This window comes from Oncorhynchus clarkii, unplaced genomic scaffold, assembly GCF_045791955.1.
Source record: "Oncorhynchus clarkii lewisi isolate Uvic-CL-2024 unplaced genomic scaffold, UVic_Ocla_1.0 unplaced_contig_13931_pilon_pilon, whole genome shotgun sequence".
In the NCBI taxonomy this organism is placed as follows: domain Eukaryota; kingdom Metazoa; phylum Chordata; class Actinopteri; order Salmoniformes; family Salmonidae; genus Oncorhynchus; species Oncorhynchus clarkii.
This window is the reverse complement of record NW_027261068.1, coordinates 15,535-39,010: the sequence shown is the minus strand read 5'-3', so window position 1 is coordinate 39,010 and position 23,476 is coordinate 15,535. Positions and strand designations below refer to the sequence as shown.

The 23,476-nt window shown below is 43.6% G+C and overlaps 1 protein-coding gene across 1 annotated transcript in view; it reads left to right on the top strand.

Annotated features, from left to right (window-relative positions):
* Positions 1-18,118, top strand: part of LOC139404536 (PDZ domain-containing RING finger protein 4-like) — a 65,998-nt gene extending 47,880 nt beyond the window's left edge. Inside the window, exons 2-9 of the mRNA XM_071147238.1 lie at positions 1,197-1,447; positions 2,775-2,877; positions 7,458-7,556; positions 12,971-13,033; positions 15,641-15,847; positions 16,280-16,796; positions 16,842-17,115; positions 17,317-18,118. Coding sequence (XP_071003339.1) covers positions 1,197-1,447; positions 2,775-2,877; positions 7,458-7,556; positions 12,971-13,033; positions 15,641-15,847; positions 16,280-16,796; positions 16,842-17,115; positions 17,317-18,118 — 2,316 coding nt within the window. The remainder of the gene's footprint in view (positions 1-1,196; positions 1,448-2,774; positions 2,878-7,457; positions 7,557-12,970; positions 13,034-15,640; positions 15,848-16,279; positions 16,797-16,841; positions 17,116-17,316) is intronic.
* The last annotated feature ends 5,358 nt before the right edge of the window (positions 18,119-23,476 follow it).

Genomic DNA, 23,476 nt, shown 5'->3' with positions numbered 1-23,476 from the left:
GGCTTGGGAATGGGAGGGACTTGGGAATGGTAGGGACTTAGGAATGGTAGGGACTTGGGAATGGTAGAAACTTCGGAAAGGTAGGGACTTGGGAATGGGAGGGACTTGGAAATGGTAGGGACTTGGGAATGGTAGGAACTTCTGAAAGGTAGGGACTTGGGAATGGTAGGGACTTTGGAATGGTACGAACTTCGGAAAGGTAGGGACTTGGGAATGGGAGGGACTTGGGAATGCTAGGGACTTGGAAATGCTAGAGACTTGGGAATGCAAGGGACTTGGGAATGCTAGGGACTTGGGAATGGTAGAAACTTCGGAAAGGTAGGGGCTTGGGAATGGGAGGGACTTGGGAATGGTAGGGACTTAGGAATGGTAGGGACTTGGGAATGGTAGAAACTTCGGAAAGGTAGGGACTTGGGAATGGGAGGGACTTGGAAATGGTAGGGACTTGGGAATGGTAGGAACTTCTGAAAGGTAGGGACTTGGGAATGGTAGGGACTTTGGAATGGTACGAACTTCGGAAAGGTAGGGACTTGGGAATGGGAGGGACTTGGGAATGGTAGCGACTTAGGAATGGTAGGGACTTGGGAATGGTAGGGACTTGGGAATGGTAGGAACTTGGGAATGGTAGGAACTTCGGAAATGTAGGGACTTGGGAATGGTAGTGACTTCTGAAAGGTAGGGACTTGGGAATGGTAGGGACTTGGGAATGGTAGGGACTTAGGAATGGTAGGGACTTGGGAATGGTAGGGACTTCTGAAAGGTAGGGACTTGAGAATGGTGGGGACTTGGGAATGGTAGGGACTTGGGAATGGTAGGAACTTCGGAAAGGTAGGTACTTGGGAATGGTAGGAACTTCGGAAAGGTAGGGACTTAGGAATGGTAGTGACTTTGGAATGGTGGGGACTTGGGAATGGAAGGGACTTGGGAATGGTAGGAACTTCGGAATGGTGGGGACTTGGGAATGGTAGGAATTTGGGAATGGTGGGGACTTGGGAATGGAAGGGACTTGGGAATGGTAGGGACTTGGCTGTGGGAAGAGTCTAGCTTTTGTGATACTGACTCACCACATAGACACCTAGTTATTCCTGTACAGTATACATAGGTTTAAGACTCTGCTGTCTCCCACCCCATAGACACCTAGTTATTCCTGTACTGTGTAGATAGGTTTAAGACTCTTCTATCTCTTCCCTGTTCAGGTGAATGGCAGGGACTACTCCAAGGCCAGCCATGACGAGATGGTGGAGGTCATCAGAAGAGACCCCATTGTGGTGCAGGTCGTCCGTCGCCATGGCAACCCCGCACATTCACATCAGACATTACAGGAAGTTCACGTGGTGGACGTGTGCACGCAGACGGACATCACTTTTGAACACATCATGGCCCTGGCTAAGCTGAGGCCTGCTACTCCACCTGTACCCGACATCTGCCCCTTTCTGCTGTCAGACAGGTGAGGGGCATCTAATCCTAACCCTAACCTTAACATTAACCTTATCCCTTACCCTAACCCTAGCCTTAAAACTTACCCTAACCTTAACATTAACCTTATCCCTTACCCTAGCCTTAAAACTTACCCTAACCTTAACATTAACCTTATCCCTTACCCTAGCCTTAAAACTTACCCTAACCTTAACATTAACCTTATCCCTTACCCTAACCCTAGCCTTAAAACTTACCGTAACCCTAGCCTCAACTCTAACCCTAACCTGTTATCTGCCCCTTCCTGCTGTCGGCCATGTTGCCATAGAGATAACCTCACTAGGGGTTAATATACAGGGAGCCAGGATTTGAGAACCATTGTTGTAGAACTCTGTCTGAGTAATACATGTCCTGTATGTGACTCATGGGTTTGGCCTGAATTTTCTGCCGGAACTTTCTAATAGATAAACCCTTTATTCAGAAAGAACGTGGGTTACCCTTGAATATGAATGAATGACATGTGGATAATGTAATAATATGTGCCATTAGTAGACACTTTTATCCAAAGTGACTTACTGTGGTGAATGTCTACATTTGTATGAGTGGCCCCTTGGATAGTTCTCCTCAAGATGGAGATGCTTTATTATGGGTTACATCAACCTGATGTGGTTGATCAGAGCCTCTACTGTATCATGGAGGACAGCAGCATTACTGCCCCCTCCCCAGTACAGCTGATCACATCCCTTTAATGTCATTAGGATGCTCTCCAACTGGCATGTAAATCATTGTGTCTGCAGTGCAGCCAGACTGCTGCATCCATTTCCTATAAGAGTTTACAAGGTGATTAAAAACAAACGGAGTGACTGTTATACAGAGCTCCGTTCATTCTCAGTCTATTTATAGGTCTTTACTGGGCCAGAAATGAAATACATTATGTCCTATAAACTACAAATCATCCGTTCCCTGGTCTGTGATACGGCTGATAAGGGGGAGGCAGAATGGATGCTGCTGTGATTCTAAACAACAGAGATGTTACTGTGGGCTGGTTATACCAGGGCTGACATGTCTCTGTATAGGTGCCAGGTGTTAATCAATCAATTACAGAGGAGACAAAGCTGTCTTTTCACAGCTTCTGTCACTTACATGGGTTTTTTGGTCTTGTTAAAATGTGTCCATGTTTAAAATGAAACAATGTGTGTATAGATCCCTGTCATTAGTTGCTTTCCTGGAAAATGGATTTTATGTTAGCGACCAATATGCACAACACAGGGAGAAAGGTGTTGAAACCAGCTTGCAACTCACACATCTGTCTATCTCCTCTTCCCCCTCTCTCTTCCTCTCATTCTGTCTCTCCTCAGCTGTCACTCCATCCACACCATGGAGCATGAATTCTACGAGTGTCCAGAGTACCTCTCCAACACCCCAGCTGAAGTGGACAGGCCAGAGGAGTTTGAGTATGAGGTAAATCAATATGGAGCCACACAAGTTCCTGCGATGACAATTCTCCCACAGCGGTTATATTGACAAGTCATCTGTCTCTTGGTCAAATACAGTGTCCCCTACTTATTCACTGCAAAGATAATTACAAACACGTCTCCCCCATAGCTCATTATGTCATCGGAATGATAAAGATTAAAATACCGGTATGAATCTTATTACCTCAATTTGGTATGTTTTCCCTATAAACAATGACACTTTTCAGATACAGTTGGTGTTGAAAAATAGCCTGTCTGGGAGGCTGGGTGGAGATTGTAATTTGTGTCAGAGAGGCAGTGACCGTGGGAGACGTGAGGTGATGGGTGACGTGGTAGTGTGTGTGTTTGTGCAGTAGTGCTGCTCGTATAATGGGTGCCCGTGGTTCGCTGCACAGGATTCTGGGTCATTAGTGTTCCTCTGCTGTCAGCTGTGGTTTAACGGCCACTTCTGACTAAATGGATGGATGTCTCTCTGTGTGAGAGACGGCGTGAAGTTTGAGGACACACTCACAGACACACACACACACACACAAGTGCACACACACTCGCAGGCAGGTGGACACACACGCACACACACACACACAGTCTGGCCAGCCCAACTGAGGCAGGGTCAGTGTCAGGTCGTGACCTGATTACTGTTGTTATGGCTACTCTTTCCCCTCACACAGCTGGCCCTCAGTTACTCTTTGTTCAGTCAAGTGTATCTAACTGTACCCTGAATGCCCTTGCTCCTCAGTAGCCCCGGCAGCTCAGGGACATTAGCTGTGAAGGATGTGTTTAGCCTGGCTTCACACTACTGCAGTGTAACTTAAGGACAGCTACAGGGCAGCTGTGGGAGGTTTTTCTTCCCCGTGGCCTGCTATAAAAACAACACACAGATACAGATGATCTTCTAATCAAGACTAGCGTGGTCTCTCTAACCTCAGTACATCCACAGATTATTACTAGGTCCCGTGCTGACGAGTATAAGGTTGTGTCCTGTAGCTCTATAAGAGTTAATATATTGTCTGCACGACACACTGTGATTTGTCACTCTAGGAGGGAGTCTCTAATCTAAGATCAAACGTCTCCAGATTACAAGGTTGTGTCCTGTACTACTCAGTGGGATTGTTCTCTCTGGTAATGCCCTCTGACAGTAGTGAGCTAGTGTTCTCTGATCTCTCAGTGCATGGTAGTTAATCAACAGTGATGGTGCGTTCGTGTCAACCACTTTTCTCAACCGTTCTGAATCGTTCTAAACTGTGTGGAAGTGTGGAGTCTACTCGCCAGTAACTGCTGAGTCCTAGTCAAAAGTGCCCTCCTCAGTTTGTCCTCTGTTTGTTGTAGCTAGATGTCAAAGAAATGAATATTTCAAAAAAAATCTTTCCCAACTGCCAGCCAGAATCCTTTGGAAATTAGGCTATCCCTTTAATTAGGATATCCCTTTAATTAGGCTATCCCTTTAATGAGGGTATCCCTTTAATTAGCCTCTATCTTTAATGAGGGTATCCCTTTAATTAGGCTATCCCTTTAATGAGGGTGTCCCTTTAATTAGGCTATCCCTTTAATGAGGGTATCCCTTTAATGAGGGTATCCCTTTAATTAGGCTATCCCTTTAATTAGGCTATCCCTTTAATGAGGGTATCCCTTTAATGAGGGAATCCCTTTAATGAGGGTATCCCTTTAATGAGGGTATCCCTTTAATTAGGCTATCCCTTTAATTAGGCTATCCCTTTAATGAGGCTATCCCTTTAATTAGGGTATCCCTGATATAGTCCCTTCTTTTGACCCCCTGCCATCCAACTGTAACTCCACACGTAAAATAACTTTGGCAGAGCAAAATGTCAAACTGTAAAATTATATCTTTCTGTTTCTTCCCAACACAGCAGTGACCAAACAGACAGGGGTTAATACACCTGCAACATTAAGGGAACACGCTGTGTAGTAAATGCCATCAGTGCCACCATCAAAGACATCCCCAGTGGGACACCCATCTGTGTTTTATTTGATATGAGGTTTTAGTGCTATTGATGTACAGACCACCCTCTGGGCAGTGGACATGTGTTACCATGGTGAGGAGAGATTAGGAACCACACAACAAGAATAAGCAAAGACCACAGGAGGTGGAATGTCATTTATCAGACAATAATTCAACATCAATTGCAGTCTCAACTGGTGTGGAATGGTGCAGCTTTAGTACCAATGTCACAGCATGTCATGGTGATACTGGGTTACTTGTTGAATTTGTTTGAGTGATACAGTTGGTTTACATTTAAACACGCACGCACGCACGCACGCACGCACGCACGCACGCACGCACGCACGCACGCACGCACGCACGCACGCACGCACGCACGCACGCACGCACACACACACACACACACACACACACACACACACACACACACACACACACACACTCCTCAGAAGAGGAGGACGAGATCCGTTACACACACACACACATATTATTTCACCCTTTGCAGAGACTTACTGGAGAACTGTGTGTTACTCCCTATGAGCTGTTGATCAACATGTTGGTCTTGGTAAAGTTGAGGCACCAAAGTATGTGTCAGTTAAAGGGGGATTTCCCCCTGGGGGAATCTGGGCTTGTTTTCATCATGTCTGAGGCATTTCTAGGACAGTGATATGTGTTTCACACATAACTGCCCAGGAGGAAGGCAGGTCAGGGCATCACACTCTGAATGATACACCCTATGACAGCTTCCGGTGTATTGATGGTGGGCGGGGGGGGGGTTGGGGGGGCGAAATCTGAAAATGAATGTAATCCTACTTTGTGGTGTTTCATGAAGGCTCTATGTTAAACTGATCACACTATAAGGCTCTATGTTAAACTGATCACACTATAAGGCTCTATGTTAAACTGATCACACTGTAAGGCTCTATGTTAAACTGATCACACTATAAGGCTCTGTGTTAAACTGATCACACTATAAGGCTCTATGTTAAACTGATCACACTATAAGGCTCTATGTTAAACTGATCACACTGTATGTTTTTGTGGATGTAGATGTGGTTGTCCTTGTTGGACAGGGCCAGTGGACGTCTTTCAGCGATGTTCCTATCGTCCGATTCATTGTTAAATATACAAGCATTGTTTCCAGTCTCGTAAAGACTACAACTTGTGTTGGGTGGTGCTTCGTGGTCTGGCTCCTGTTCCTCCTCCAATAAGTTTTTTTTTTTAAAGATACTATATCAACAATTCTATTTTTACTTCTAATTGAGAATAATCCGTTTTGCTGTGAAGGGAAAAAAATCAATGGTATCTCATCACGTCTCAGCTGGCGTCAAAATGGATTTCCTAACAGTCCAGTCTGATAATCCCTCTGGTAATCTTTGGTCACCGCATCATTCTTGATAGCCGCAAGCCACTAGGAGAATCAGGGTGAATATCTGGTAGGTAGAACAGTGAAGGTAACACATTTTTGCGTTTGTTGTAATGAGCACAGCCAGGCACAGAACGCCACATGGGCATGATGACAAACAATAGTGAAAAACAAAAGTTTACAAAGTAATCTTCTGAGATTACTCTGTGTTGGTCATTCGAGGTAAACAATGGCATTATTCAAGTTTGTGGGCACGCCCCCTCTACCTAGCAGGCGGTATCAGCATTCGCTATGAATGCTGGACTTTGTAGTTCGCTATGAGCAGACAATACACATTAAGTCAAAACTTCCCGATATTAACAGTGAAATGAAAATGCCCGAGTTCTAGCTTGTGGTTTGGATAATTGTGATGTTTATGATGAAAACATCATGTTGTTAATATAGTCATGGCTATATGCCATGGCAAGTCCAGGGTGACATTCCCCTTTCATGAACAACTGGAACAAGGCTTGAAGGGACTGGAGTCTGAACCCCACTAGAGTGAATGGTGAATATTTCATCACTGTGGTAACCACAGCCTACTCAGCAACGGGGATCTACACTGGCTCCAAGCTGAATATCCTCAGTAAAAATGACCAGAAGGCCTTAATGTTGAAAGCGTCCGATTTTCAGTGCTTCTGTATAATTATCTCATACTTATCTCACTTTTGAAAAGGATAATTCACCCTTCTGTGTCACTAACCTACTTCCTATACGATGAATGAAGTCAGTACCGTATGTTCTTGGCAACAAGCTCAGTGACAATTCTCAGAGAGTAAGCTCAGAGTATTCATAAAGCATTTCAGAGAGGGCTGATCTAGGATCAGATCCCCCCTGCCCATTCATTATAAACTGAAAGCCTAAACTGATCCTAGATCAGCACTCCTACGCTGAGACGTTTTTGGAATCAGCTCTTGAACTTGAAAAGAACAAGGTCATTATGAAGTCTGTGCCGGTAACACATCTCTGTTGGACTCTCCTCCTCCTCTCCTCTCCTCCTCCTCTCCTCTCCTCCTCCTCTCCTCCCTCTCCTCTCCTCTCCTCCTTCTCCTCTCATCCTTCTCTCCTCTCCTCCTTCTCTGCTCTCCTCCTTCTCTGCTCTCCTCCTCCTCTCCTCCTTCTCTGCTCTCCTCCTCCTCTCCTCCTTCTCTGCTCTCCTCCTCTCCTCTCCATTGTGAATTCTGTCTCTGTTCTGTCTCTACAGCAGGTAGAGCTCTGTCGGCTCAACAGTCAGGAGAAGTTGGGTCTGACGCTGTGCTATCGGACTGATGATGAAGAGGATACAGCTATCTACGTCAGCCACGTAAGAACCACCACCACCATCAGCATCCTTAGGAGCCATGGGCCCAATTCAGACTTAGGAAATGTACGGCTTTCCTACGCACTTCTCAGTAGCTGATAATCAGACTTCATGCAGGTGTTAACAGGCTTTGCAGGCGTGGCTTCCTAGCTGAATACATTTAATTCAACTGCTGAAAAAAACTCCCACTTGCTGTCCATCAGATTTTCCTGTGGAGTTTTCGTTTAATAGGGGTTTCAGTACATTTATGTATAACCATTCCTTTAAAGTTGGTGTACCTTATATTATAATTTTCTCGACAGGCTCACTAGAATAGATGGAGAGAACGGTTCAGAATATTAGGAATCAATGAAAGAAAACCATATATTGTAAATACATGCATATTCGTGTCCTGTTCACCACCAATTGGTTGATTTGAAAATACTCTGATCTTGTATATTATTTAGGGTTAGGAAAGTATTTATGAATAATTTCATAAAAGTTTGGCGAGTCTTTACGCACAACATATATTGGTGAATCAAAAATACAGTGGTTTGATTCATTCTTAAAGTTTCCATATTCACTTGTTCAATTCATGACATATTGAAAGGTGAGAAAAGTGTACAACAGGGGTGGAACAGTAGTCCTATAAATCTACTGTAATAATCCTCACTGATCATAGAACCGTGATGACGGCGGTCCAGTCGTGGTGAACCGTGCACCAGGGTCCAGGTTTAACCTGCTACGTGTGCTCTGAGTTCCAGAATTGATTAAAATAGGCTACGTCCTAAATTACTGCACAGCTTGTAATACGTTAGCCTAATATGCTCTACTGTTGCTAGCAATCCTCAGGAACAAACACATGAATGTGACAGAGGAAGGTAAACTAACGACGTAGTGGAATGATGCAAAATGTAAGGAAACAAACACTAAAGGGACAGTTATAAATGAATGTGAGTTTACCTGAAGGTGACTACCGATAGTCATTCATATTTAACATGATACAAGTTGCAAAAAACACAGTGAACAGTCCAGGCATATAATTAAAACATTCTAGAAATCAACTCGGTAGTTATGTTTCAGTTTGCTGCCATATGACTGGTTTCACATTTGTCTCCAGTGATCATAAGGTGAAATAGAACTAAAACAATGGTATATTTGAAATCCCCTTTTCCAAATGGCTTATTCATTCACTGCATATCCATCGCCAAACCCACTGGCTCCAGGTCATCTATAAGTCTTTGCTAGGTAAAGCCCCACCTTATCTCAGCTCACTGGTCACCATAGCAACACCCACCCGTAGCACACGCTCCAGCAGATATATTTCACTATATACACCAAAGCCAACACCTCCTTTGGCCACCTTTTCTTCCAGGTCTCTGCTGCCAATGACTGGAACGAATTGCAAAAATCTCTGAAGCTGGAGTCTTATATCTCCCTCGCTAACTTTAAGCATCAGCTGTCAGAGCAGTTTACCGATCACTGTACCTGTACACAGCCAATCTGTAAATAGCCCACCCAAATACCTCATCCCCATATTGTTACTTACCCTCTTGCTCTTTTGCACCCCAGTATCTCTACTTGCACATCATCATCTGCACATCTATCACTCCAGTATTAATGCTAAATTGTAATTATTTTCTCCCCTAGAGCCTGTTTATTGCCTACCTCCCTACTCTTCTACATTTGCACACACTGTACATAGATTTTTCTATTATTTTGTGTTATTGACTGTATGTTTGTTTATGTGTGACTCTGTGTTGTTGTTTGTGTCGAACTGCTTTGCTTTATCTTGGCCAGGTCACAGTTGTAAATGAGAACTTGTTCTCAACTAGCCTACCTGGTTAAATAAAGGTGAAATAAAATAAATGAACATTTAAAAAAATGACCTAGCTCTTATCAATCAAATTCCGATCAATCAAATGTATTTATAAAGCCCTTTTTACATCAGCCGATGTCACAAAGTGCTACACAGAAACCCAGCCTGAAACACCAAACGGCAATAGGTCGTATCAATAGATATGATCAATAGGTCTTATCAATAGATATTATCAATAGGTCTTATCAATAGGTCTTATCAATAGATATTATCAATAGGTCTTATCAATAGGTCTTATCAATAGATATTATCAATAGGTATTATCAATAGGTCTTATCAATAGGTCTTATCAATAGATATTATCAATAGGTATTATCAATAGGTCTTATCAATAGGTCTTATAAATAGATATTATCAATAGGTCTTATCAATAGGTCTTATCAATAGATATTATCAATAGGTCTTATCAATAGGTCTTATCAATAGATATTATCAATAGGTATTATCAATAGGTCTTATCAATAGGTCTTATCAATAGATATTATCAATAGGTATTATCAATAGGTCTTATCAATAGGTCTTATAAATAGATATTATCAATAGGTCTTATCAATAGGTCTTATCAATAGATATTATCAATAGGTCTTATCAATAGGTCTTATCAATAGATATTATCAATAGGTCTTATCAATAGGTCTTATCAATAGATATTATCAATAGGTCTTATCAATAGGTCTTTTCAATAAGTGTTATCAAAAGGTCTAATCAAGTAGTACATGACCGTACGTGGGGAATGGTGTTATTTCTATCTGAACAAAGAAAGTAGATGTTTTTACACTTGGAACTGACAAGTTGCTCGACCACATTCATTCATTTCGTGGTGCATAAGGGTGGTGGAATTGTGAGGGAATTATGTCAAGGTCAGAATACGGTGTATCTGTAGACACACCTCCGCTACACCTTCATTTCTTTCATCTTACACACGAACAAATAGCGAATGAAGAGCGTGCTATGCTCATGCTTAAATACGCATGGAGAGAAAAGTGCATAAAAAAAGGGAATTTATGTTCCATGAATGCGCGCTTAACTCTGGTCGGAATTCCCCGTTAGGAGACTCAATCTTCCCCAGAGAAGTGTCCTGTTTGGTGGGACACAGATCTATCCATGCCCCCAGGAAGGGCTTGGTTAACTGGAAGGGCTTGGTTAACAGGAAGGGCTTGGTTAACAGGAAGGGCTTGGTTAACAGAAAGGGCTTGGTTAAGAGGAAGGGCTTGGTTAACTGGAAGGGCTTGGTTAACAGGAAGGGCTTGGTTAACAGGAAGGGCTTGGTTAACTGGAAGGGCTTGGTTAACTGGAAGGGCTTGGTTAACAGGAAGGGCTTGGTTAACAGGAAGGGCTTGGTTAACAGGAAGGGCTTGGTTAACAGGAAGGGCTTGGTTAACTGGAAGGGCTTGGTTAACAGGAAGGGCTTGGTTAACAGGAAGGGCTTGGTTAACAGGAAGGGCTTGGTTAACAGGAAGGGCTTGGTTAACAGGGAGGGCTTGGTTAATAGGAAGGGCTTGGTTAACAGGGAGGGCTTGGTTAACAGGAAGGGCTTGGTTAACAGGAAGGGAAGAGACACGGTGTGTTAGAATAAATAAAACAAGGAATCCCACCACATATCAATTACCTTTTACAGTCAGAAGCAATTAAAAGATAACTGTGAATTCCCATTTGATATCATATAATGTTGTGGAATATTGACTGACTTCAACTGAATTAGAAGGTGTTAAGGAATGAGGAGGTGTTTGAATGTTTGCCAATAACATATATTTTGCTCCAAATGAACCATGCATGGAGCTAGAGGAGAGGAAAGCAAGTGAAGTTTGAAATACTCCCCTCGTTCTGTTCAATATTCTAATTGAGGATTTTAATTAGTCCACAGTGAGTGACACCCTTCCTTCTCGTCTCCTGCAGAGTGTAAAATGACACATATTCCCACCACCGCCTCTGCATACCAAAGATGAAAACAAAGAGCAGAGAGACAGCTGAGTGGAAATAATGTCTCTCAGACTAAAGTAAAGCTAAAGCTCTCATTCTGGTGGTGTCTGGGGGGGGGGGGGGGGGGGGTGTGTGTGTGTGTGTGTGTGCGGTATTGCCTTGCTCTTACACCAGCTTCCTCTTCAATAAGCTGAAGCGTTACCTCAGGTAAAGTAGGAACAGCACCTGCAGTTGCCTCATACCCCTCTAACATCATGTAATAAACCTAAACAGCATATCTATATATATTTTCATTCCAGAACATGCTAATGAGCCTCATTCAAATGTATTTCTGTGTTGGTGTCACTTTCCTTATGGAAGCACAGGTCTGTTTTCCCGGTTGGTTTTGAACACCTACGTAGGGCTCTTGATCTTGACTCTGAGAACTACAAAGCGTTTGAAGTAATTGCAGAGAAATGGAAGCGGTACTGAAATCATACCAAGTAGATTAGATTCCCTCAAAAACGTATCCACAGGGATTGCCTGTGAAAAATATGAAATGTTATTATTGAAATTAGAAATGTCTACACATTTTCAGCTGAATCATTCCTGACTTATTAATACACTTCCAATGTTAATTCTCTCTTGCTGAGCTCCTTATTTTGATGTTCAGTTCTTTGATGAAAGAAATGCTTGTTTTTTGTAACTGAAATTCAAAGGTAGGAAGAAAAAACTCTGAACACATATCGTCAAGGGAACGATTTGAGATTCGATACAAGCACTCCCCAAAAACTGAAAACAAAATAATGAGAAAATCAATAAATGTTGAAATGAGTTTTCTCATGAAGATTCATTCCCTTTTCTTAAACCAGGCGGGAAGATGGTTGTTGACACCAACATCAGTGTTATCATGGTGGACAGCTACCACACTAATAAACTACAATCCATACTGTCATATTTCAAACTATATCTTGCGACCCAAATGGCACCCTATACTCTATATAGTACACTACTAGAGCCCTATGGACCATGCTCAAAAGTAGTGCACTATTTAGGGAATAGGGTGCCATTGGGGACACACATCCTATTACCATATGAGCTCAATGGAAGTTTTGAGGAATGGTTGGATGCTCGGCGTTGTATTGTTGAACTAATATCTTCAGATGGGGATCTTCACAAGAAGAGAAAGCAATGAAGGTGTTTGATAATGATCCACCAGACAGTGGCATGGCAACAGTAGTGACTTGGGTATCCAGCTGCCTGTTCTAGCAGACAGTGACATGGCAACAGTAGTGACTTGGGTATCCAGCTGCCTGTTCTAGCAGACAGTGGCATGGCAACAGTAGTGACTTGGGTATCCAGCTGCCTGTTCTAGCAGACAGTGGCATGGCAACAGTAGTGACTTGGGTATCCAGCTGCCTGTTCTAGCAGACAGTGGCATGGCAACAGTAGTGACTTGGGTATCCAGCTGCCTGTTCTAGCAGACAGTGACATGGCAACAGTAGTGACTTGGGTATCCAGCTGCCTGTTCTAGCAGACAGTGACATGGCAACAGTAGTGACTTGGGTATCCAGCTGCCTGTTCTAGCAGACAATGACATGGCAACAGTAGTAACGTGTGTGTATGGCGTCTGGATTGATTTGTTGTTTTGTTTGTTCAGGTTGGACCCAACAGCATTGCTGCCAGGGACGGGCGCATTAGGGAAGGAGATCGAATATTACAGGTACGTATTTTCATCTCAAGAACAATTACATGAGCGCAACCACACACACACACACACACGCAACCACACACACACTCTCTCACACACACACACACACTCACACACACATACACACACGCAAGCACACACACTCAAAGGCACCCTCCCTGTAAGCTCTCTTCTAGGAGCAGAGCTGTTGTTGTCTTCGGGCTACAGATCATATGCATATTTAATGGCTACACTTAAGCTGGAAAATGAAAGTCCTTAGTGTTGTTTTCACACAGCAGCACCACATCCTCCCTGGCGGGTCTCTCTCTCTCTGAGAACTGTAGAGCCACCTGGTGGGTCTCTCTCTCTCTCTCTGAGAACTGTAGAGCCACCTGGCGGGTCTCTCTCTCTCTCTCTCTGAGAACTGTAGAGACACCTGGTGGGTCTCTCTCTCTCTCTCTGAGAACTGTAGAGCCACCTGGCGGGTCTCTCTCTCTCTCTCTCTGAGAACTGTAGAGCCACCTGGCGGGTCTCTCTCTCTCTCTCTCTGAGAACTGTAGAGCCACCTGGTGGGTCTCTCTCTCTCTCTCTGAGAACTGTAGAGCCACCTGGCGGGTCTCTCTCTCTCTCTCTGAGAACTGTAGAGCCACCTGGCGGGTCTCTCTCTCTCTCTCTCTCTGAGAACTGTAGAGACACCTGGTGGGTCTCTCTCTCTCTCTCTGAGAACTGTAGAGCCACCTGGCGGGTCTCTCTCTCTCTCTCTGAGAACGGTAGAGCCACCTGGCGGGTCTCACTCTCTCTCTGAGAACTATAGTGCCACCTGGCGGGTCTCTCTCTCTCTCTCTGAGAACTGTAGAGCCACCTGGCGGGTCTCTCTCTCTCTCCCTTAGAACTGTAGAGCCACCTGGTGGGTCTCTCTCTCTCTCTGAGAACTGTAGAGCCACCTGGCGGGTCTCTCTCGCTCTCTGAGAACTGTAGAGCCACCTGGCGGGTCACATCAGAGGGAGAGAAAGGAGTGTGGAAGTGGGTTTGAGTGTGAGAGTGTGTGTGTGTGTGTGCTTCTAGTTTTACTATCCTTGTGGGGACCAGAAGTCCTCACAAAGATAGTAAATCAAGGAACATGTGGACAAGTAGGGACATTTCGTTGATCCCCACAAGGAAAACGGCTATTTTAGGTTTTAGGGGTTAGGTTTAGGGTTAGGGTTACAATTAAGATTAGGGTTAGACTTTGAGTCAGTGTTAGGGTTACATTTAGGGTTAGGTAAAGGGTTTAGGGAAAATATAATTTTGAATAGGAATCAATTGTTTGGTACCCACTTGGATAGTAAATTAAACGTGCGTGTGTGTGTGTGTGTGTGTGCGGTGTGTGTTAGCTGTGTTAGGTGTGAACAGAGATTAGAAGTAGTAGTCAGTGATTTCTACACTCTCCCAGTAGTAGCAGTAATGATGTTAGGTGACTGGTGGACCCAAACACTGCACAGTCTCTTCTGATTGGAGGGCTAAGCCCCGGTTGTATTCTGATTGGAGGGCTGAGCCCTGGTGTTCTCTGGGTCCCATTATCTCTCTGTGACAAGCCCATTACTCTGCAGGGGAAAGATGAACGCCACCTGTCACAGTACAGTTAATTGTATGTCTGGATGGGCGCAGTGCTCCGCTGAGACCAGCCTTTCATGAACACCGTGCAGCTCTCTCTCTCTCTCTCTCGCTCTCTCTCGCTCTCTCTCGCTCTCTCTCCCATGGCCGTGGCTGGCCCCCACTGCCCTCCATCTTTAATCAATGCAGAGAAGACAGGACACAGAGCAGACCAGACATCCTCTGCCTGCCTGTGAAAGTGTGAATTCATAATTGACTGGAGGTGCTTTTCTCAGAGAGACGGAGAGGTGGAGGGAGAGATTAAAAGGGGGATGGTTTCCTCAAACACTCCATCTTCTGTGATGGAGGAGTTAAGTGAATGACTGTGATGTGCACTGTATAGAGGCGGAAGGAAGTCATTTAAAGGGGGATGGTTTCGTCAGTCAGTTTAATCGCTGTATGTACAATATGTGAGTGAGTGTGTACTGGAGACAGTACTTTCTAATCTCTTTGTATACTAGATACAGAACTTTCTAATCTCTTTGTGTACTAGATACAGTACTTTCTCATCTCTTTGTGTACTAGATACAGTACTTTCTTATCTCTCTGTGTATTAGATACAGTACTTTCTAATATCTTTGTGTACTAGATGCAGTACTTTCTAATCTCTTTGTGTACTAGATGCAGTACTTTCTAACATCTTTGTGTACTAGATACAGTACTTTCTAATATCTTTGTGTACAAGATACATTACTTTCTAATCTCTTTGTGTACTAGATGCAGTACTTTCTAACATCTTTGTGTACTAGATACAGTACTTTCTAATATCTTTGTGTACAAGATACAGTACTTTCTAATCTCTTTGTGTACAAGATACAGTACTTTCTAATATCTTTGTGTACAAGATACAGTACTTTCTAATCTCTTTGTGTATGTGTTTTACATCATTTCTTCATTAATTCTTCTTCCGTGATGGAGTTTAGTTGTCAGTGAGTGTAACAGGATCTCTTTCTTAATCAGTATGTGTGGACTATATATTTTCTCATCTCTTTACGTGCGTGTTACCAGATCAATGGCTGTGACGTACAGGACAGGCAGGAAGCTTTCACTCTCCTGTCCAATGAGGAGTCCAGGAGTATCGTTCTCCTGGTGACCAGACCAGAGGAGGCGTGGTTGGATGAGGAGCACAATGAACTCCTAGAGGAGCTGAAGATGGAGATCCTTGAGGAGAGGAGGAACGAGGAGGTGCAGAAGACAGGAGGAGGAGAGGAGCAGGTGAGAACAGCCTGGGGAATATAATATGAGATGGACATATTATTTGTCCATTATATACTTAAGAGTTCAAAACATTAGGAACACTTTCCTAATATTGCGTTGCACTCCTCCCAAATAGATCATATTTCAATGTTGAGAGTATAGATGTCCAGATATTGCTATTCTAGACAATACACATGTCCAGATATTGCTATTCTAGACAATACACATGTCCAGATATTGATATTCTAACAGTACAGATGTCCAGATATTGATATTCTAGACAATACACATGTCCAGATATTGCAATTCTAGACAGTACACATATCCAGGTATTGCTATTCTAAATGCTTAAGAGCTGGTACTATGATGTGGGCTGATGCATGTTGATAGGCTCTAGTGTTGTAGAATATCTTCCATCTTCTCTACCACAACTCTTTGTTCTCTTTCCAGGCCAAACAGCTGGAGGAGGATGACGTCATGACAGACACGGCCACGTGTTCCTCCAATACTCAGGACAAAGACAGCGGCTTGGGGACGGGGCGCAACGAGGAGAGCTCCGAACAGGAAGTCCTCCTAGCCCGTGTCCACCGGAGGCCTGCCCAGGGCCTGAGAGACCGATGGAGGGCCAAGCATGGCCAGGGGCTGGGCAGGAGGGTGGTGGTACCCTCGGACACCCAGGGACCCAGGGGTCTGATCCAAGCCCAGGAGGGTGAGGGTGGAGTGGGGTTAGGACTGGAGTGTGACAGCCGCTTCAAGCAGCTCCTGGAGCTCAAGTGCCAGATCCGTAACAGCGGGGAGTGTGGTGTGTACTATAGCAGGAGAAGCACCATCGAGTGCAGCCTGACGGAGCAGAGCGGGGTGGGGGTCAGTGGTGGTGGAGGGATGGAACAGGAGCTGAGGATGTTGAACGATGAGCTGAGGAGTATCGAGCTGGAGTGTCAGAGCATCATGCAGGCCCACCAGCTCCGTAAGAACCAAAGGGATCCCCCCTGCACCCCTATGTGCTCCCCAGGACGAAGCCCCAAACATGGGCGTGAGCAGCATGCCAAGCTGGCCGATATCAACGAGCATCCAGGGGAGAGGCAGTGGGACAGCGACAAGCTAAGGGGGGACAAGGACAGCTCCAGTGCCTATAACACGGCTGAGAGCGCCAGGTCCACTCCTCTAGGCATGGAGAGATCCCCAGACCACTCTCTACAGAGACGCATCAGCCTCACCAACCAGAAGAACCTCCGGAGCACCATGGCAGTCTCCGGCCAGTCCATCTCCATCCCCATCCCAGACAGGTATGTAGACAATCAATCAAATGTGTTTTATTAAGCCCTTTTTAGCCTTGAGTTTAGAAAGGTGGGCCAGCAGCCGGAGGGTTGCCGGTTCCAATCCTGGGTCTGACGTTTCTATTTTAGAAAATGGATAATAATGTATTATTCTAATCTTCTTTTCAGAGAGCTCATGAGTGAGACCTCGACCGGGACCACCACACACAGCCGACAGGATCCCAACCCCAGCCCTGGAACCACGGTCATCTCCAGCAGCCCCGACCAGTCCAACCCTTCCCCCTCCGAGTCAGACCCGGCCCTGCCTGCAGACGACGAGCGCTGCGACCGCACCAGGAGCCACCGGGGGCCACGCAGGGCCCCTCCCTACCCGTCCCCTTACCACACAGCCCCCCAGCAGGGCGCCTCTCCAGCCCACGCCAGACACCTTCAGAGCTACATGCAGCAGCTCCTCCAGCAGACCTCCAGTCTGGAGACCTACTCCCAGTCCCAGCTCAGCCTCCTCAGCGTCTGCCGAGACCGCTCCACTCGCCCGGGGGAACCACGCCTCGAATGGAAGGTCAAAGTTCGAGCCGACGGGACGAAGTATGTAGCCCGGCGACCGGCGAGGGACCGGATTCTACGAGAACGGGCGCTGAGGATCAGGGAGGAGCGTAGTGGAGGGATGACCACGGACGACGACACTATGTCCGAGATGAAGATGGGGCGGTACTGGAGTAAAGAGGAGAGAAAGCAGCAGCTGGCCAGAGCCAGGGAGCAGAGGAGGAGGAGGGAGTACATGCAGAGGAGCCGGCTGGAGTGTCTCAGAGAGGGCCCTGGGAGCGGGGCCGAGGGCCGTAAAGAGGTCAACATCCTGGAACTCAGCCACAAGAAGATGATGAAGAAACGCAACAAGAAGATCCTGGATAACTGGATGACCATACAGGAACTAATGAGTCACGGGGCCAGAGCACCTGAGGACCAGGGGACTAAACAAGTACACAATGCCTTCCTGTCTGTTACTACAGTATAGGACCACAGCTTCGGGTAGAAGTTACCCTGTACACACAGATCTAGGATCATTTAAAACTACCCGGGTCGGGCATTAACCAAATCAAATCAAATTTTATTTGTCACATACACATGGTTAGCAGATGTTAATGCGAGTGTAGCGAAATGCTTGTGAGGAGTACCATTTGGACGATAATGAAAAACTGACCTCAGAGCAGTGTCTAGGGACAACCTTGCCCCATCTCTCTCTCTCTCTCATCGCGTCCATGCGGTATGACCTTACTTGCCTCGTTCAATGTGGCATTTTTTATAATGGGTAAAATCCTATATTTTTCACACTTTGTAAACTCAGTAACATTTTGTAAACTCTTTTTTTTACACTGGTTGTCGATGCACTGTGAAATGTTTTCTGCAGTTGCTCATTTATGATGTCATGAAACATGTTTCTATCAAAATCAGAATTATCTGTAAACCACATCATCATCAATCAAGTCAAAGACATCGTGGTACGTTATCATGTTTGCATTGTTTATCCAGCATGGCAGTGATTAACTGTAGTGGTCAGAAATGTACCATACACCTGAGAACAGACACTTGACTCTTGTGCAGAATCCTCCTCCTCTTTTACTGAGGTTCGACCATATAACTGCACAACCCTCTAAGACCCATTCAATATGCCAAGCTGGCCTTGCGAGTCAAGACACCACTAAATCTCTGAAGGAGCTTTCATCATTTCTGAGAATGTCAACTCAGAGTTCTCTTGGAGAATTCTGAAGTCCTGAGAATGTCAATAATTCAGTGGTGTCTCAGAGGCTTTCAGTTTCTCAGTTTATAACAGTCTTGAAGGAGGGTTCACTAGTCAACAGTTTCTCAGTTTATAACAGTCTTGAAGGGAAGGTTCACTAGTCAACAGTTTCCCAGTTTATAACAGTCTTGAAGGAGGGTTCACTAGTCAACAGTTTCTCAGTTTATAACAGTCTTGAAGGAGGGGTTCACTAGTCAACAGTTTCTCAGTTTAAAACAGTCTTGAAGGAGGGGTTCACTAGTCAACAGTTTCTCAGTTTAAAACAGTCTTGAAGGAGGGGTTCACTAGTCAACAGTTTCTCAGTTTAAAACAGTCTTGAAGGAGGGTTCACTAGTCAACAGTTTCCCAGTTTATAACAGTCTTTCTTGAAGGGAAGGTTCACTAGTCAACAGTTTCCCAGTTTAAAACAGTCTTGAAGGGAAGGTTCACTAGTCAACAGTTTCTCAGTTTATAACAGTCTTTCTTGAAGGGAAGGTTCACTAGTCAACAGTTTCCCAGTTTATAACAGTCTTGAAGGAGGGTTCACTAGTCAACAGTTTCTCAGTTTATAACAGTCTTGAAGGAGGGGTTCACTAGTCAACAGTTTCTCAGTTTAAAACAGTCTTGAAGGAGGGGTTCACTAGTCAACAGTTTCTCAGTTTAAAACAGTCTTGAAGGAGGGGTTCACTAGTCAACAGTTTCTCAGTTTAAAACAGTCTTGAAGGAGGGTTCACTAGTCAACAGTTTCCCAGTTTATAACAGTCTTTCTTGAAGGGAAGGTTCACTAGTCAACAGTTTCCCAGTTTAAAACAGTCTTGAAGGGAAGGTTCACTAGTCAACAGTTTCTCAGTTTATAACAGTCTTTCTTGAAGGGAAGGTTCACTAGTCAACAGTTTCCCAGTTTAAAACAGTCTTGAAGGGAAGGTTCACTAGTCAACAGTTTCTCAGTTTAAAACAGTCTTGAAGGGAAGTTTCACTAGTCAACAGTTTCTCAGTTTAAAACAGTCTTGAAGGGAAGGTTCACTAGTCAACAGTTTCTCAGTTTAAAACAGTCTTGAAGGGAAGGTTCACTAGTCAACAGTTTCCCAGTTTAAAACAGGCTTGAAGGGAAGGTTCACTAGTCAACAGTTTCTCAGTTTAAAACAGTCTTGAAGGGAAGGTTCACTAGTCAACAGTTTCTCAGTTTAAAACAGTCTTGAAGGGAAGGTTCACTAGTCAACAGTTTCTCAGTTTAAAACAGTCTTGAAGGGAAGGTTCACTAGTCAACAGTTTCTCAGTTTATAACAGTCTTTCTTGAAGGGAAGGTTCACTAGTCAACAGTTTCCCAGTTTAAAACAGTCTTGAAGGGAAGGTTCACTAGTCAACAGTTTCTCAGTTTAAAACAGTCTTGAAGGGAAGGTTCACTAGTCAACAGTTTCTCAGTTTAAAACAGTCTTGAAGGGAAGTTTCACTAGTCAACAGTTTCTCAGTTTAAAACAGTCTTGAAGGGAAGGTTCAATAGTCAACAGTTTCTCAGTTTAAAACAGTCTTGAAGGGAAGTTTCACTAGTCAACAGTTTCTCAGTTTAAAACAGTCTTGAAGGGAAGTTTCACTAGTCAACAGTTTCTCAGTTTAAAACAGTCTTGAAGGGAAGTTTCACTAGTCAACAGTTTCTCAGTTTAAAACAGTCTTGAAGGGAAGGTTCACTAGTCAACAGTTTCTCAGTTTAAAACAGTCTTGAAGGGAAGTTTCACTAGTCAACAGTTTCTCAGTTTAAAACAGTCTTGAAGGGAAGTTTCACTAGTCAACAGTTTCTCAGTTTAAAACAGTCTTGAAGGGAAGGTTCACTAGTCAACAGTTTCTCAGTTTAAAACAGTCTTGAAGGAAGGTTCACTAGTCAACAGTTTCCCAGTTTAAAACAGTCTTGAAGGGAAGTTTCACTAGTCAACAGTTTCCCAGTTTATAACAGTCTTGAAGGAGGGGTTCATTAGTCAACAGTTTCCCAGTTTAAAACAGTCTTGAAGGAAGGGTTCACTAGTCAACAGTTTCTCAGTTTAAAACAGTCTTGAAGGGAAGGTTCACTAGTCAACAGTTTCCCAGTTTAAAACAGTCTTGAAGGGAAGGTTCACTAGTCAACAGTTTCCCAGTTTAAAACAGTCTTGAAGGAAGGGTTCACTAGTCAACAGTTTCTCAGTTTAAAACAGTCTTGAAGGGAAGTTTCACTAGTCAACAGTTTCTCAGTTTAAAACAGTCTTGAAGGGAAGTTTCACTAGTCAACAGTTTCTCAGTTTAAAACAGTCTTGAAGGGAAGGTTCACTAGTCAACAGTTTCTCAGTTTAAAACAGTCTTGAAGGAAGGTTCACTAGTCAACAGTTTCCCAGTTTAAAACAGTCTTGAAGGGAAGTTTCACTAGTCAACAGTTTCTCAGTTTAAAACAGTCTTGAAGGGAAGTTTCACTAGTCAACAGTTTCTCAGTTTAAAACAGTCTTGAAGGGAAGGTTCACTAGTCAACAGTTTCCCAGTTTAAAACAGTCTTGAAGGGAAGGTTCACTAGTCAACAGTTTCCCAGTTTAAAACAGTCTTGAAGGAAGGGTTCACTAGTCAACAGTTTCTCAGTTTAAAACAGTCTTGAAGGGAAGTCACTAGTCAACAGTTTCTCAGTTTAAAACAGTCTTGAAGGGAAGTTTCACTAGTCAACAGTTTCTCAGTTTAGTCAAAACAGTCTTGAAGGAAGGGTTCACTAGTCAACAGTTTCTCAGTTTAAAACAGTCTTGAAGGAAGGTTCACTAGTCAACAGTTTCTCAGTTTAAAACAGTCTTAAAAGGTTCAGTCAACAGTTTCTCAGTTTAAAACAGTCTTGAAGGAAGGTTCACTAGTCAACAGTTTCCCAGTTTAAAACAGTCTTGAAGGGAAGTTTCACTAGTCAACAGTTTCTCAGTTTAAAACAGTCTTGAAGGAGGGTTCACTAGTCAACAGTTTCTCAGTTTAAAACAGTCTTGAAGGGAAGTTTCACTAGTCAACAGTTTCTCAGTTTAAAACAGTCTTGAAGGGAAGTTTCACTAGTCAACAGTTTCTCAGTTTATAACAGTCTTTCTTGAAGGAAGGGTTCACTAGTCAACAGTTTCTCAGTTTAAAACAGTCTTGAAGGGAAGTTTCACTAGTCAACAGTTTCTCAGTTTAAAACAGTCTTGAAGGGAAGTTTCACTAGTCAACAGTTTCTCAGTTTATAACAGTCTTGAAGGGAAGTTTCACTAGTCAACAGTTTCTCAGTTTATAACAGTCTTGAAGGGAAGTTTCACTAGTCAACAGTTTCTCAGTTTAAAACAGTCTTTCTTGAAGGAAGGGTTCACTAGTCAACAGTTTCTCAGTTTAAAACAGTCTTGAAGGGAAGTTTCACTAGTCAACAGTTTCTCAGTTTATAACAGTCTTGAAGGGAAGTTTCACTAGTCAACAGTTTCTCAGTTTATAACAGTCTTGAAGGGAAGTTTCACTAGTCAACAGTTTCTCAGTTTAAAACAGTCTTTCTTGAAGGAAGGGTTCACTAGTCAACAGTTTCTCAGTTTAAAACAGTCTTGAAGGGAAGTTTCACTAGTCAACAGTTTCTCAGTTTAAAACAGTCTTTCTTGAAGGAAGGGTTCACTAGTCAACAGTTTCTCAGTTTAAAACAGTCTTTCTTGAAGGAAGGGTTCACTAGTCAACAGTTTCTCAGTTTAAAACAGTCTTGAAGGGAAGTTTCACTAGTCAACAGTTTCTCAGTTTATAACAGTCTTTCTTGAAGGAAGGGTTCACTAGTCAACAGTTTCTCAGTTTAAAACAGTCTTTCTTGAAGGAAGGGTTCACTAGTCAACAGTTTCTCAGTTTAAAACAGTTTTGAAGGAAAGGTTCACTAGTCAACAGTTTCTCAGTTTATAACAGTCTTTCTTGGAGGAAGGGTTCACTAGTCAACAGTTTCTCAGTTTAAAACAGTCTTGAAGGAGGGGTTCACTAGTCAACAGTTTCTCAGTCAGTTTAAAACAGTTTAAAACAGTCTTGAAGGGAAGGTTCACTAGTCAACAGTTTCTCAGTTTAAAACAGTCTTGAAGGGAAGGTTCACTAGTCAACAGTTTCTCAGTTTAAAACAGTCTTGTTTCTCAAGTCTTGAAGGAGGGTTCACTAGGTTCACTAGTCAACAGTTTCTCAGTTTAAAACAATTTTGAAGGAAAGGTTCACTAGTCAACAGTTTCTCAGTTTATAACAGTCTTTCTTGAAGGAAGGGTTCACTAGTCAACAGTTTCTCAGTTTAAAACAGTCTTGAAGGAGGGTTCATTAGTCAACAGTTTCTCAGTTTAAAACAGTCTTGAACGGAACGTTCACTAGTCAACAGTTTCTCAGTTTAAAACAGTCTTGAAGGAGAGTTCACTAGTCAACAGTTTCTCAGTTTAAAACAGTCTTGAAGGGAAGGTTCACTAGTCAACAGTTTCTCAGTTTAAAACAGTCTTGAAGGAAGGGTTCACTAGTCAACAGTTTCTCAGTTTAAAACAGTCTTGAAGGAGGGGTTCACTAGTCAACAGTTTCTCAGTTTAAAACAGTCTTGAAGGAGGGGTTCACTAGTCAACAGTTTCTCAGTTTATAACAGTC